Below are 16,765 nucleotides of genomic sequence, written 5' to 3' on the forward strand. Positions count from 1 at the left end.
ATCTCACAAAACAAAATAAATACCCCGCCCCCAACATCTGGGATCCTGCAGCATGCCCTCTGTTTTGATTTCTAGAAGTTCTGCTTTATTTCTTTCTGACTTTAACAGTTTTGCTAAGAAATGGGAGGCTATTGAAGATGAAATGGCGTTTCCTTGACACTTTAACCCCACGTCCCTGGCTACCATTACTCTCTTTCAGGGCCCAGGCTCTGTTTTAAAGGAAGTCAGGCAAAGCTTAACGGTGTAGGCAGAGTATTCACAATACACCCACATCAGGATGGCCACAGCCAGTGAATACCTAATACAGCATGGGAATGGCATCATATATTTCAGTCACAATGTTTTAAGCCTTAATATACTCGCTTTCAAAATTTGAATAGGCATCTAACCTAATGTTTATTGCAGCTTTATGATGAATAAAAGCTGCATCTCAAATAAATTTTTGGGCTCCCAGCTTTCAGATGATGTATACCACTTCCTAAAGATCCTCTGCTGCTCCTGATAGAGTCCGTCATTCATCATTAGGATACGTTGCGTAAGAGCCCTGGAGCGTCTGCACCAGGTTTCAATCAGTCAAGTGGATGAGGAGATATTTTAATGAATATCTGAAAGCTTTAACCTCATGTCAACGCTGGTGTAAAATTCAATGGATCAACACAGATCAATAAAGATATTAGAATTTGTTCTCTATGTTCTCTAATTTCATTTGATATGAGACATATATTTTTTTTTTTTGCTTTGACTCTTCTCTTGCCTTAATTTCTAAAAAAACAACAAGCTACAAATTTAGTGACTTATTCAGACCATGTGGGAAAAGGCAAGAAATATATACAAATGTATTATATTGCAACTTATTCTCATGCTGCTCAGAGTAATGGAGTCCGTGGCCTTTCTGCCAACAGTGCTGGCGTTGATCCCTCTTCTCCTGCACTGTGCCCAGGTGAGCAGGTGTGGCATCAGGGGCAGGCTGGTTTGAGTTTCTCTCTTTCTTTCCCTCCAGATCTTTCAGTATGCAAATAGTTCATTTGATCTTCTCCCTCCCTTTGACTAGTTTTAAAAAACTTTTTCTTTAACTTGAAATATATGATGTTCTTGTAGTGAGTTTGTGAAAAAGATTTCTCTGTCTGTCTTTCACATGGCTCGAGGTGTTGCAACTGAAACAACCACTCGTTACGGTAGATTGCCCTCAGTGTTTAATCTGCCAAAATAATGGACGGCCTTCGCATTTTTCTGTTTATTGTTTAAAAAGATCAGTCAGTGACGGAAAATGTTCAGTTAACACAACCTCTGCAGGCGACTGCACAAAATTCCATGTAAATCCGTCCAATGTTTGTTGAGATATTCAGTCTGGACCCAAGTGGTAGACTGACCAACCAACACTGCCATCCCTAGAGCCGGACTGCTTTTATGTATCTGGCAGCAGCAGTTTTGTTTGGATGAGATCCTGTATGTACAGTTAACATGAGCTGTGATGGCAATAATGGCTAAACAGAAGCTACACTGACATCATCAGCAGACCATCCAAGAAAGTAGTGCAGCCCAGACACACCACAGCATTGACTGATGGGAGAGAAGAGCATCCTCTACCTTCTTACTTTAAGAGGTTGCAAGAGAGTTGGTGCCAAACCTCTGGCAGCAGTTATTCACAGTGCCCAGGTGGGGTTTTAGATAATTGTGTGATATGGATTTGCCAAGCTGCTTCATCCAGCAGCCAGGGGTTATTGATGATGTTCCCCTATATTCAGTATTCTTTACACCTGTATAGAGAGACTGCTCTGTCGACACAGTGCTTGGACAGCCTTTTAGTTGGCTCTATGCGGTTTAGTAGAGGCTGTTTTCCAGCAGCCATTGTCTGATGATGTATGGGCTGCTGTTTGGGCTTAGTCCACCTTTCACACTGTGCTTTATTCAGCCGTGTGATGCGGTGGTGTGAACTTGGCCAGATATTCACTCTGGACGTCTCATGTTACAATGCCAGTGTCAAAGGAGAGGATGTACATGGAAACAAATATGGGGCCAGGTGCTGGATAGTAATGGACTTTCATCCAGCGCTCAAATGGAAATAATGTGCCTTGAAAACACTATTCATTTGTTTACAGTATTTGAAGCAAAACTTTTTCTTTCTTTCTTTTTTCGCTGATCCCCATTTCATCTCTTTCATTATAGAAATAGTAAAGCAAAGGGTGTATCAGTCTCATCGGCACATGAACTGCAGTTTGTTTTACAGTAAACTAATGAATTCTAACAAGCCCTGTATCAAATAAGACAAGAACTAGAAATATGCTCTTTATTAGATAGCATTAGAACCTTTATTAGACCATTTCTGGACTCTAAAGTGTATTATTTCCCACTGTTAGACCCTCCTTAGCCAGAATTGAACTGTACACTAAAGTAAAGTCAACTATCTCCTACTTCCCCATTTTAAAACAGTATGTTAACTGGATCTACCAAGTAAAGGCCAAGATTATAGAGGTAGAGGAACAATTTGTCTACGGACTCACTGTAATACTGTAGGCAGATAATGTGATTTGATCAAAGAAGTTGGCATCGGCCTCGGCTACTCTGCCAGTTGTATGGGACCAGCCAAAGAAGATGTGTCTCAAATAGCAGATATGTGATTTACTTTAGTTACAGAACCGCTCTGTTGTAATGTTTCCTCGTTACCATCTAATAATCGGCCTTATAAAGGGTCTAATATAGAATTTATTATTTCCAGTTTTTGTCTGATTTGATGCAATGCTGCTAACGGATGTGCTGTATTCATAATTATTTGAATAACAGCCTTTTTGCCTGCATGTGTTCAGAGGTTTAGCATTTATACTTACAAACCACAGTCATTTCACACTTAAATCCTTGATGCTTTCCCCATGATGTCTGCTTTTAGAGCCATAAAACATGATTACAGTGTATAACAGGTCCCGCTATATACAGAGGCAAAAAACAACTCTACTTTCTCTGATAATGTTTCATTTCTCCATAGGGTGCTGAGAAACTGACATTCATTTCTTATATAATGGTGACTACCGTGTATTTAAGGCCTCCTTCAGTGCCATTATAATTCACCCTTTGCCACTCGTTAAGCCTCCACTCTAACTGTAGTGTATCTTTCCACTTAACTTGGGCATTTCAGCATTTGAATTTAACCTATATCGGATATTTAGCATGCTGCCGAGGAGCGTTGCGTTCCATAACATTGATTGGCATTTAACAGATTATGGAAGAGCCAGATGCACTTATTAGCTTGTGCTGTCAATGTGAGGAAGACGTAGCATTGACTTATTCGAAGTAAAAGATCAACACAAGTATTTCCTCCTCTTCAATTTCCTGGCAAATTGTTGAAAGCTGGTGTTTGTGTTTTTTTAGTTTACAGGAGCAAGTATGTTGTGTTTAGGTGCACGTAGTATTTTGAGTAATCGTTCCAATTAGGACTGCAGCTAACAGTTTACTTCTTTAAGGGTGGGATGATCTAACTCTTGCAATTCTACACATACTGTTATTCAATGTTATGATTTATTGTGAGTTTTCTTTGCTTTTTTCATTGTTAAATGACTCAGAACAATTAATTGATTACCAAATTGTTGGAAAGTAGTTTAACAGTTGATAATTAATCCATCATTGCACATCTACTTCCTATCCTGGTTATAATCACAATCTGGACAACACAAGTTTCTATTCTACCTTTATATCCCAATCACAAAGTACTCCAAGAAATATTAATATACCCCAGATATGGTATGATGGTAAAGGAATTATGATATATTTATGGATCAAACCAAAATCAGAGTGCTTTGGTATCTTAAATTGATGCTGGTGATGTTTATTCAAGTGGTCAATATTTCTGAATTCTAACCAGCTACATAACCAGCCCTCATTTTGATATATGTTTGGTACTCTTTGGAGAAATTGGAATGTAAGTTTAATCCAGCTTGTGCCTGCATTACGGTCTCAGCCAATTTCATTGCATGCCCTTCACGCTCCCCCTGATTGGACATTTGTCCCATGCTCGATTCCATTTGATTAAGCCGGGCCCAAATGGCTCCTGGCTACACGCAGGGAGCGAAAGGGGGGAGAAGGTTGGCTGTGGAGATTTTCTTCTTGCAGACCCCTTGACTCAAATCAGTTGTAACAATCTGCATGACTAAGCAGGACGAATGAGCAGAAAGTCATATGTTGCCAATGTTTATTTCTTTCCAGCATCCTCTGTTAATCTCACACACGTGCAATATACAGAGGGTTTTGATCCGTTTTATTTAACATACCGTGGAGTACAAAATAACACCCAGGTTAAATATTTCCACATCCCCGACTGGTGGATTTTATTCAGTCTCATCCTCAGCGTTGCTTTCTCATACAGCCCGCCTCTTGGCTCTCGTGGTCCACGCTGAGCGGAGGAAGTCATCAAACAAGATGCCAAACCATTGCTATCTGATAGCAGGGACACTGACCTTCTCTTCCTCATATCTGATGGTGGTTTTTATCTGCCAGACAAATGTCAGAAATACCATTCCCCAAGCACAATCACTTTGGCACCACAGCCAACTTTTCCTCCTCCCCTCGCCTGTCTCCGCTCCCCTCCCCTCCTCTCCCCTCCCCTCCCCCCCGGACTGTGAACGGCGGGGCTCCAAGCGAGACATCTGCAATACCGCAGCTATCAGTCAAACCGTGATATAGGAGAGAACTCACAGCTCGCCTGAATCCTCAGGGTGAGGGGAGAATAGGAAAGTGGCTGGGACATGCATCTGAAACGTCATTAGAATTTCATGAAACTAAAACTAAAATAGAAGCGATACTGTATATTGTAAAAGATTTGACAAGGAATTATCTGTATTGGCCTGGCTTTTGTAAAAGAGTTAATTCATAGGTCATCTGTAGCTCCATAAGGAATAAACATTCTGCATTGAGTCATAAACAACTTCCTAATATGTTTCTTTATCTTTTTCTAAAAAGTTAAACAGAGATAATCGAAAATCTTCTCAAAATGAATATACATTAGTCTTGTTTGCATGGGACTGGTATTACCTGGGGACCTTTTGATTTTTAAGAAAACCTATCCAAGTAGTTTTGTGCCTTTGGTTTGAAAGTCGACCTTATTTGACCATAGAGCCCTGCAAGTGCAATACTGATACCAGAGTCATCCCTGCAGCGTCAGGGCCACTGACTAAACTGCCATATTCGACGAGTCGGGAGTGAGAATGTCACCTAGTCTAAGCCAGCTGTTGAATGATTTGCCCAACTTGTAAGAAATGTTTCTGGAGAGGTGTTCAACCTGGCAAGCCACTTTTTTTTGCCAGTTGAAGAGAATATTTCTGGCTCCCGTCTCCCAAAGAGTTTAGCTCCCATTCGTGGATCGACTGACTGGCTTACATTTTTTCACCTATATGGCTGACACTCTGAGTGCAGCAGGCCATTCCAGCAGCAGTATTGCTGGTATGAGATGGTTTGCATTTGATATGCATAGCGGTATGGCTGCTCATACATTATACCCAGATGGCCCGGGGACCAATGAATAAGGTCATGACGGAGTTAGAAGAGAATACAATAGAGACAAATTGTTTATGCTTGTTATGAAATCAGGTTGGTAGCATAACGATGAGTTGAGGGTGTCGTGGAATGGAAAATGAGTTCCCTGAGGGCATCGACTAGGAAACGACTGACTAATGCATTTGCACACAAGAAGTGCTGCTGTCAGTTTGAGACACACAACTCAAGGGAAGGCTTGGAGGAATTATCAGGCTTGTTGGAAAATAAGTTTTGTGGTTAATGTAGTTTTTTTTTTTTGTAGAAGAGATGATGTATATGCACTGCATACCATTTAGAACAGTAGTTTTAAAGATGGGTTTTAAAGACTCTGTGGATCCTGCAAGGAATGTTTTTTTTTTGCAGGAAATAATTCCAATTAAAATACAGAAAACAATTTAACTTAATTGTGTGTCTTTAAAGTCTGCATTATTGCTAGCCCTTATTTGTGCCTCTCTTGTATTACCATAACATTAAAGTCACAAAGCTAACCATCTGTTTCTCAGAAAAAATAAACCCACAGATCTTTGAAAATGCTTGTTAAACAACAGTTAACTCTGTTTTGAAGGTATTTTCAGAATCCTAAATCCTCTTCTAACCATCTGGATGAAAAAAGATTCTGTTTGCTCCGCGATACAAAAAAAATATATTTTTAATCTTTTTCCCAAGTTGTGACTGAATGTTTTAATCCATAAAAAGATGTGAGGATGGAAATGGCAGATGTCCTTGCTCAGTTTGTTCAATGTGAACCAAGTTTTATCATCAGTTGTGTTACTCTTTATTAGAGATGCAGGGTTGCAGAGTCTAATTTCTGTTTTTTCCTTAAAGTCTGACCTGCAGGTTCCGATTTTGGACAATTCAATTTTTCTTTTCTTGAATGGGAAATTAAATCGTAATGAAAACATTAACTATTAAATAACTTTTTCATTTCCTCTAAGAGTTCTCCTGGTCCTCTTTTTTTTTTTACCAACTCCCCCTCCTCTCTCCTCCTGTCTTCTCTTACATTTCTCTGCCCTCTGTACTCATGTCCTCCCCTCTATTTATCCCTCTCTTTTTTCCTCACCCTTTGTCTCATAGAAAATAATGCATGAATGTGTGTGTGAAGTACTGAGGAGGCTATTCTTTCTTTATAGTTGGTCCTGTGAGGATTACATATGGCTCAATGCAGAAATACTGCTGCCAGTCTTTAGAATTTGTAGTGCATGCTCCGGTGTCTGGACGAAAGTGTGTAGACAGATGTAGGCATGTGCTTTTCACAGCGTGGCAAAACTAAATTATCCGCAGAGGTGTGTGTTCCTCACTGAGAAATTGTGTACTACAAGATGAGAGAGAAAAGGGCGGGTGGAGGCAGGGACAGAGACAAACCACAAGCAGAGGGAGGGAGGGAGAGAAGAGGTGGATGGATTATAATTGAGGCAGGAGTCGATTGTTCCAGCATGGCAGACAAGTGCCACACTCTTAGACAGAGGCTAAGTAGGAGCAAGTTGGCCCGCAGTCAGATTTGGGGAGCCGGGGTGCTTAATCATCCTGGGCCTGGTGCAAGAGTTGACAGGTGAGTTATGAGCGGGCGCTACAGGTAGGAGCCCCAGTCTTCCCACTGCTCACTATGACCTTCGCTCCGGCCATAAATAATGCAGGGACCATAAAATACTGATTTAGGATAACTGGGCCAGCCCTATCTCGGGCTGGGTTAATCTTGGCGTGGCGGACAGGAAAGGTAGTACAAGACGACCCGGGGCTGATGTAATGCTCATATGTTCTGGGTTTACACCAGAGTCCGGAGTCCAGTGTCAGTCTCTGGTTCAGTATCAAGTCAGGTTGCATATCGTTTGAGTTTTTGTAATACTTTTGAAAAAGTACTGGTGTCTAAACGATACCTGAACCAATGCTTTTTTTTAAAAAAAAAGAGACACAAAATGACAGGTGACATCATTAAAGAATGGCTTTTTACATTGCTAAAGCATATAACACTCTATAATAACCATCATTAATAAATGGCAACTTGACACTGAGTTAATAGTTATTTAACTGTCAACAAACAGTGCTAAGTATTTTGTATTGATTACCAAATAATATGTTAACCCTTGAATTTATTTTAATTTTTATTTGAATGGTTATTATAAAGTTGTAACTGATGGCATTATACCTTATGTACTACTTTGAAAGCAGTGTGTCACCTTACCTTGAGTTACTTTATCTTATGTATGTGAACTTTTTTTTAACCCACAACGTGATCTTTTCTTAAACCTACCAAAGTAGTTTAATTTCCTAAACAAACCCAAACACTTTTGTGCTTTTATTTTGAAATTCTACCTGGACGTAGCATAGTTGAGTGGCATGTTTCATGTTTCAGAACCTAAACCTTGTATCAAGACCACTTTCCTGACCCCTCAGACTTCCCTCAGCTTGGACTTGGACCTGTCTTGCTCTCAGCCGCTATTTGATGTTGACCGGACTTTTCCCTGCCTGTCCAAAGCCATTGTTTCCTCTGTCTCTAAAGGGATGTGGCACATCCAATCATGCCAGGCTGCATTAACCGCTGCGCGCGTGCTCTCTCAGGAAACATCTTGGCCGATTTTACATCTGCCCTCCACTTCCTGACGTAGGCTTGTTTGACATTCAGATCCGATCTCAGGTAAATGCTGACACAAGTGGCAACAAGATGGATGGTACGAGTGATGTAGCTTGTATACTTGGGCCCCTGCTGATGTGATTCCCTTTAGCTTTTGCTACACATTGGAACAAAGTGAAGCCTAATGGAAAGGAATAGAAACAATTTATGGGGTTTTAGAGAGTTTCAGCAGTCCCAAACTCATTCTCCCCACTACAGAAACAGGGCACACCTTAGACAACATGTGGATTATTTATCTATACTTGGGTGGATCTGGTCAGTGGGTGACCAATGAAAGGAAAAAAAGTCTGAGAAACAAATTCAGATGTTCTACGGGGGTCCTTCCCATGTTCCAAGGGTCTTAGGTTCCCAAGATTTACAGGGTAGCAGGAGGGATGGGTACTGATCAGTACTGAAATATTGATAAGCTCCTGGATAAATGATACTACTACCAGTATTTATGTGAAGTTAAATAAACAGCTGACAGGGCGTTCTTGTGAATGAACCGTGATCCTTCTAGCTACGTTTTTTTCCCTTTATTTGTCACTCATCTGCATTTGTAGATGTGCCTGACTGTAACATGCACTGACAGCAGTGTAGCGAGGACTGCACAATTAATCGAATATTAATTACAATCACAATTTTGGTTTCCTACGATTAAATGAATGATGTTGTGATACTGATGTTTACAATGCATGCTCCGCTCAAAAAAAACTAATCAAGTGCCTGTGCAAGATTCCCTTGATTTTGTGGCGCTGTCTAGAGCAAAAGAGTGATATACAATAAATAGCAAAACGAAAATCAAATGTCAGGAGCAGAAGGCAATGAGCTAGCCCCTCGAAATGGATCATGATATTTGAAAGCAACACAACTAACTTAATCAACCTGAAGAAAATGAACAAACTGCAGTGTGATGAATGCATTAAGGCCAAGGAGAATAACGCTAATGAAAATTCACTGAATGCCAGTCCTTGTCCAGAGTCTACTCAGACATTCATAACAGTGACGCTGTATGATGCGTCATTGTATGAATGTAGCATAGCGAGAAAGTGAAAGTAGTGCTGTATTGATTTCAGTGTGAATGTGCAATATGAATATGTTGTCCCTAAAATCAATGAATAATTGAGATAAATAATCGTGATTTCAGTATTGATCAAACTATTCGTCATTATCATTATGGCCTTAATCAGCCCTAAGAGCAGCCAGACTTCTTGTTGACTCTGGTACATCTGATTACAAAGGTTGTATTGAAAACAGACATGTCAGTGTCCTTCAGAGGTTCAGTTTCTAGCCGTATTTCATACTGTGATTTGAAATACTTGTTTTGGTGCCAGTTGAAGCTCAGTTCAACCTGACCGTGATCCTGTACAGTTAACATACAGTTAGATGATTAGCTACAGTGCTCTATGCTGTGGACACACACCCACACACACAAACATGGTGTGTGCTGCTGAGGGACACGGTAATGATTCGGCAGACGTTAGATACATCTCCACTGAGCCTGATGCCCTTTTTGCAGAAGTTTTTGCAACAGAAATACTGAATATATACAAGTTTTTAAAACTCAGCCTTTCTGTGCAACACAAAAAGGAGCTTAAGTCATAAAAGCCATTTAGACACCACACCAAATACTTTTATTTTTCTTCATTTCTGCAGTATTTTATTACGGAATGATTTGTATTGCATGACATGCATTGAGATGAACCTCAGTCATCCTTCATGCTAATGACACCAAGCATAGGTCAACACGCTCTCTAAATGGTTAATATATCTGTGGTGAGATTATTTCACCGCCCTGTAATGACATGATGACAACGTAACCTACAATCGACCTTTGCACGTGTCACCTCGTGATATGCGCTTTACACGGAGACAATTCTCCAAGAACGTTATTGTTAGTTGAAAGTAAGCTGTAATGAGTAATCAGCCATTATTTCATCATCCAATTTCTATTAGAGAGGAGTTATTTTAATTAAGAGATTCATTAAGTTAGTTCATTAATTTCCCCCCAGGTGCCACCATAGATCCTCCAGAGAATTTCAAATCAATTCTGCCGCCTATTATTTAATATCAGAGCCAACAGTTGCTGAGTTAAAGGGCAGGTTCCATCTGGTTTCATCTTGGTAGATTCATCGACTGTCAATAAAATAAAAGAAAAACATATCTGATAGTGGATGGTTTTGATTAGGAGACAGAATCTTAAAATTTAAACAAAATCTAGAAATATTTTCTTTATTCGACTGCATTAGAACCTTTATTAGACACTTTATTAGAGGCTAATTAGGGGCACATTGCAACAGACTGTACTGTAAACTAAAGTGAAATCACATGTGCTACTTCATTTAAAAGTGCTGGCTGCAAACATCAATCAAATCAACCAATGTTAAATCCCATGAGTACCTCGTTGTGAGCAGACACCGCTGTGTTTTTCCACAGTATGCCAATCACAATTCTTTCACCAGGCTGGTTAACGCCTAACTGACCATTACACATAATTTCACTGCATTTGCCGCATATTGCAGCTCAAGTCCTCTGCTTGCCCTCCAGCTGTATACAGTAGCTGTCAGTTTGGCACTTCTCTCCAGTGATGTATGCAGGATGCTATCTATCATTGCCACGACATTGCACATCCCCTTCAGTTTGACACGTTTGACAGACACCCTTGCCCATTAATGCCATGGTATCACCTAGCTTGTTATCACTGGATCTGCAGTACGCAGAGGGTTCCGCGAACATCGAATGCTCAGTGCGTAGGGTACAGTCGAGTCTCTGGGGCTTGCAGTGGTGGGATAATTTCCCTGCTTAGTTCTTTGGATAGGCTTCATGAATATTATGCCTGCTGAGTGGATAGTCAAAAGATCACCTGGCTCCTTGGGCTCAAAAGGCACCGTGATGGATGTGAAATGTTGGAAAGACATCGTAGGACAAAGTGTTGGCCCACACCATCGATCACTCATGCGGAGCAGATGACACAATTCTCTCCCTCTCTCTTCGAGCGGGCGGGTTTATCAGTGCTGCCCAGAATATTTAACAGGGAAGAGAGCGCACCCGTGGGATCTCATTTGCACAGGTGTCCATCTGGTAGAAGTTGTCTGGGATAATCTCCACATCATGTCACATTTGCATCCGGGCATCATGAAAATGGCACACTCACTGTAAGCGGAGTGCGCGGCGCCGGCCAGTTCGAAGGCCGAGGGATTGTTTGCCGACACTGTGGCGAAGACCAGTGTGTGTCTGCTAATCCACGAGGCAGTTAATGCCGTGCAATTATGTAAGGATTTAACATGTTTGTAATTGTTTGTTGGTTCAGCTCAATTTGTGTAACCAGCTTTAGTTGGAAAATTAGCAATGAGATTTTCCTAAACACTGCCAATTTGTTTGGTCTTTTAACCAGGAGGGATTTGCTGCAGTCAGGCCGGAGTACTTGTCAATTGTGACAGTCTTATTAGCCAGTTTGAGCAAAGAAAAGGTGCTCTTATCGAATTCATTGATGTAGGACCTTTGCTTCTGTTTCCCTCCTTCAAATAGCACAACTTTCACAGTGAATCAATGTGTTCATTGATTCCCATGTTCTGTTAAGAATTACTCAAGCAGCAGATCCAATCTCAAAATCGCCGTCCCATTAACGGCCCAAACAGGCCAGCTGTAAATGCTTAGCAGCTGGATCTTTTCCTCTCCTGTGGCTGTGGAGCTTCACCCTCTCTTGGGGCCGGTATTTCAAAACCCTTCATCTAGATCAGAATTATCCAGATTCTGTAATCATGTTTTGCTACCACAGATAAAAGTAATCTTGTAGGTTTTGTTTTTGGGATCATTCTGATCCAGATACCAAAAGATCAGGATTACAGACTGTAGTTTTGCAGTCTTTATGCAAGCCTCCATCTGTTTGCCATATAAATAACATTTCATTGACACAGACACGATCACCCCTTCCATCACAGTGAGGAACATTATGTTGTTCTCCAATATTATGAAGCACAGTTTAGGTGAGATAAAGTCCCGCCCCCTTTTATTCTGTGCTCCTATGACAGTTGAGCAAGAGTTAACTTTCTCCTTTTTTTTGCGCTTAAATATGTGCTATGTGCTCAGCTCATCGATGTTGAAAACAAAACCAAATTATGTAGATGGTTAGAAAAAGATATTGCTAGGGGACCTATAAAAGTGACATATATTCACACCTCTGATAAGCTAATGTTAGCAAAACACAAGCTAATTAGCTATCTTATCTACATCCCTCATTAGTTAGCTGGTTAGATAAAGTTTTGCTAATATTGAGTAGCTAGTTAGCTACCATTTTGCAAACAAGATTGCTTAAATGTTATTAGAGCACAGAGCAGAACAGGTGGGACTTCAATTAGCTCTTTGGATTGAGTTTTAATCCAATCAGGATCCTTCTGATCTAGATTAAAGGTTTTGAAATACTGGCTCCTGTACGGGAGTAGATCTGATCAGGGTCCCTACAAGGTTCTGCATATACACACGAGAACGTTCAACCCAGATTGCTTTAGTATTTATGAGACAAGCATCCCAGGCAGCACAAATCCACCGAAGGTATACTGCAACACCAGGCAGTAAAATGAAATGTTTATTCCAGCGTGGATGAATATTCACCAGTATCTGTGAGCCCAGGCAAGCATGTACTCTCCAAACATTACAAGTAATCTAGCATTTTACGCCCCCTCTCCCTTGCATTATAAATCCTCTTCTTTATGTATATGACCTGAGCAGTTACACTACATCAATTGTAGCAAGTAATTTTCTGCTAGCTCGAACTGTATCTGCTTAACATGTGAAAACAAAAGGCTCAATCAATCTTCAACTGCTGTTGACATTCAGAGCTGTCGCTCCATATTACCGCCTGCGTCCCTGCACCTTATACACACACGTGTACACTATTTATATACATATACATACACATTTACTTTTAGTTTCCCATTAATAGTTTAGAGATGTAGGCTCATCATGCATTATTACTGGTATTCACACTTGAATGGATGAGAAAACAGTGTGAGAACCTGTAATTGTCCAGATTAAGGGTCATACTAGAGACGATGATTCAACAGTCAGCATTAAAGGAAAGTTTTCTGCTTAAAGAAATGACAAATTGTGAAAATGATTAATTGCTTTCCTGCAGGAAGGCTTCTTTCTATCTCCCTCTGCTGCATTTAGTGATTCACAAGGAATCTAATGAATGAGTCTTGTGCAGATTTTGAGTCTGAATTTATGTGAAGCCAGAGATGGACTGCTGGCAGCTTTTCTTTGCTGCATCTGGCAAGACTTCAATATGACACAAACTCATTTATTTCTCTGACTGATTCATTAACTTATCTTTTTTTTTGCAGGAACTCCACATACTGCATGAAGGTGTCCATGTCCCTCACAGTGGCAGAGAATGACACAGACCTCTGCTACAACTCCAAAATGAGGTTCTTTGAGAAGGCAGAACTGAGCAAAAGCAAGGACATTACCTGCCCAGGCATCGAGGATTATATACAGCCTGGAGTGGAGCCTGAGCTTGTGTGGTACAAGGTAAAATACACACTTTTTGTTTGCTGTTTACTCAAGTAATTAACACTGTGTTCACTTTTGGTTGCACCTTATTTTACAATACATTCGTAAGACATCACAAGCCATACTTTATATCAAAATACACAAAAACTAGAAATAATATTCTCCTTATTAGACCCTGTTAGACTTTGTTAGAGGGTAATTAAGGGGCACATTACAACAGATTTGTACTGTAAACGAAGGTGTATTGTTTTCCACCATGGGATTGTCCCCACATGGGCGATATTATAACTCTAGTTTATGTTATACATATGGATAGGAGGTGTGGGTCTAACAGTAGGACATTCTACACTTAAGTTTACAGTACAGTGCTGCAGTAATGTGTCCCTTATTACCCTCAAAGAAAGTCTAATAGGGGGGTGAATAAAGGGTATAATGCAAAAGTGAAAGATGTAATACAAACAAAGGTTTTTGTCTGCCACTTGAGCCCATAATGCACATGATTAAAAATGGAAGTTCTTTTATTTATTTGAAGAAGTTAAGGTCAGCTGTATTCAGATATAATTAGCTTCAAATATCATATCCTCTCTGACATGTGAAACTGAAAGCATCAACAAAATAAATATATAACAGACAAACATAAATCAAACTTTCTCTTCCTCCTCACGGAGACTTGTGACGCCCACAGTGTAACTGACCTCGCCGTGTCCAGCAGGCCGGTTTGACAGAGCCGCTGGGTGAAGCTCGGGGGCCGATTCATCAAAGCGTGCTGGATTAGGTGGCCACAACGCTTCTCCGGTTTCCCACTGAATCAAATTAAAATAGCAGATAATGACTGTGGGCTCCACACCCTCCAGTTATTGGCTCTCACTTTGTCAGTGGGGGCTGATTGAATTCTGGGAGGCTTGTCTGTCTTCGAAAACCAAACCCACAATGCCCCTGTTTCCTTTGCCTCAAGTGTTCTGTGGCCCAAAATCTGAAAGGCCTTGGATGTTTCTGGAAGTCCATTTGATTCCTGTATATACAACAAGTTATATTACTATTTAACCCCTTTTACACACACTAAGTCCACACACAGTGAGAATGAAGGAAAGCCTATTGCCAACACCACATATTATCATTCTTTTCAATCAAAAATACAACAGAGCGGCTGTGAAAGAGACTAGAAGTATAAGAAACATGACTTCTTTTCCACAGGTCCGTTTCAAAACAGTCAAGACACACATACTGAAACATGAATGCAACAACTGAAAGCCCGTCAGCTGATGCAAGTTTGAACTAACATACTGTTCAATTTTTGAAGTTGCACTCCGTCACTGATCTTCTCTCAAATCCAAACATACCCTACAAGATTAGAAATTACTACATAGGCGTACTACTACTGCACGGCTGCTGTTTCTCTCTCACGCAGTCACGCAGATTCTCCCTCTGCTCTTTCTCATCACTGATATTATTTGTCCTGTTAGATTATTAGCTTTTTTCAAACTGGCATCACAGCTATTTCCTAGCAACTGATTTTCAAAACTTAAGTGTTTGCTGGTTACGGCCTTCCTTAAGTATTGATGGTGCTGCACAATTTAGCAAACCCCTACTAAGAAGTTAGGAAGTACTTTACAGATAAACTTAGTAATGGAAAGAGTTGGTGCAACCCAATCCATTACAGTAGTCCTCCCTCAGAATGATAAATGCAGAAGCATTCAATCCCATAAATCACTGTTTAAAACCGTATTTGTGTCCGTGCAACAGGGACGCACAAAACTAATGTCTGAAATCTGGCATAATTTGAGAGGGTTTGCTGATATGGGGTCTCTCTACCAGAACTGTGTGGAAAGCTGCTGCAGTTCTTTATGACAGACTGTTTAGTAACAAAAGTGTTCTCTATGGATTTAGCCTGTTTTCATTCAATACGTCTAAAGATAAGACAAAATATGAAGGCTTCTCTCTTTTGGCAATAATTAGAGGTATGCAAGTGAAAGCATGTTTCCTGCTGATTTCAAACATTAGTTACACTTGAACGCCGACAGTGACAGAGTGCATTTACTCTTCTCTAACGTTCTGCATCCCCACGGTCTCTTTCTGTGTTTTAAATAAAGGAATGCAAGCCAAAGCAGTGGAGACAAACCATAGAGAGGAGGAGGGACATTCTGTCCATCAAGGAAGTACGGGAAGATGACATTGGGAATTACACCTGCGAGTTACAGTTTGGGAACTTTGTGGTGCGGAGGACCACTGAGCTGTCCGTCACAGGTAAAGAAAAACTCCTCACTGCTGCACTTTGTTTGATTGCAGACTCATTTCTGCTTACTTTGGTTGAGATGTTTAAACACTGGCATTTACCCAAAGAATTACCACTGTGCTTGCAACAGCAGGAAGGAATGTCAGTAAGTGTACACTGAAAGCCTAAATGCAAATACGTTTATATTTAATGCATTTAAAAACAAAAGTATTTTCACAGAAGACCGTGCTCATTGTTGCTCATGCCTCCGTGCACGTCGTCTGGTGATTGTTTTCTAGAGATTGTGTTTCTTACTCTGTGAGCTGGCAAAAGAAATGTGGCTTCAGGTTGTTGTTGTTAAAAAATTAAGCTTTTTAAAGCTGATCCCTGCTCCTTTTGCCAAAGTGTCGCAGTCAATAGCGCCGCTGTCTCGTCGCTGTGACTTCTAGGCTGCTTTAATTGCTAAGTAGAGGAATTCACACAGAGCCACTTCAGCACTTTTTCTTAAGGCTGTTGAAATATTTAAGCCTGAGCCTAAAGTGGGTGACAGATTGCTTGCCACTGACACTGTCAGTGCCAAGGTTCACACAACAGCCACTGTGGATGGGGAGAACCCAAACTGTACAACTTAATTAACCACCTAACCACCTCTTTTTTAAGTTTATCTGATCGGAATTAGCTCCAGATGTTGTCCTGAATGATGACAAAATGCCTCTTAAGACCAGTACAGAGCACCTTGTGTTTTACACCTTGCTTTAAAATGTATTCTGGGAGATCAGAAAGTAAAATCCGGTGTAAATACACCCAACATACATAAATATTGTACATATTTATGCCAAGCTATGTGATCACTATTCACTGAGCCTCCTCTTAAATTGTTTGGATCCACCCTGGGGAAACAAACCTCCCATTTT

General features: G+C 40.5%; 1 protein-coding gene across 2 annotated transcripts in view; it reads left to right on the forward strand.

The window, feature by feature from the left end:
* LOC146304825 (interleukin-1 receptor accessory protein-like 1) overlaps positions 1 to 16,765 on the forward strand; it is a 259,746-nt gene that overhangs the window by 104,328 nt on the left and 138,653 nt on the right. For both annotated transcript variants that reach the window (XM_084713662.1, XM_084713663.1), the window contains exons 4-5: positions 13,471 to 13,657; positions 15,730 to 15,883. In XM_084713662.1, the coding sequence (XP_084569788.1) occupies positions 13,471 to 13,657; positions 15,730 to 15,883 (341 nt within the window). The remainder of the gene's footprint in view (positions 1 to 13,470; positions 13,658 to 15,729; positions 15,884 to 16,765) is intronic.

Source organism: Lutjanus erythropterus, chromosome 24 (genome assembly GCF_056507025.1).
Source record: "Lutjanus erythropterus isolate fLutEry1 chromosome 24, fLutEry1.hap2, whole genome shotgun sequence".
Lineage (NCBI taxonomy): Eukaryota > Metazoa > Chordata > Actinopteri > Lutjaniformes > Lutjanidae > Lutjanus > Lutjanus erythropterus.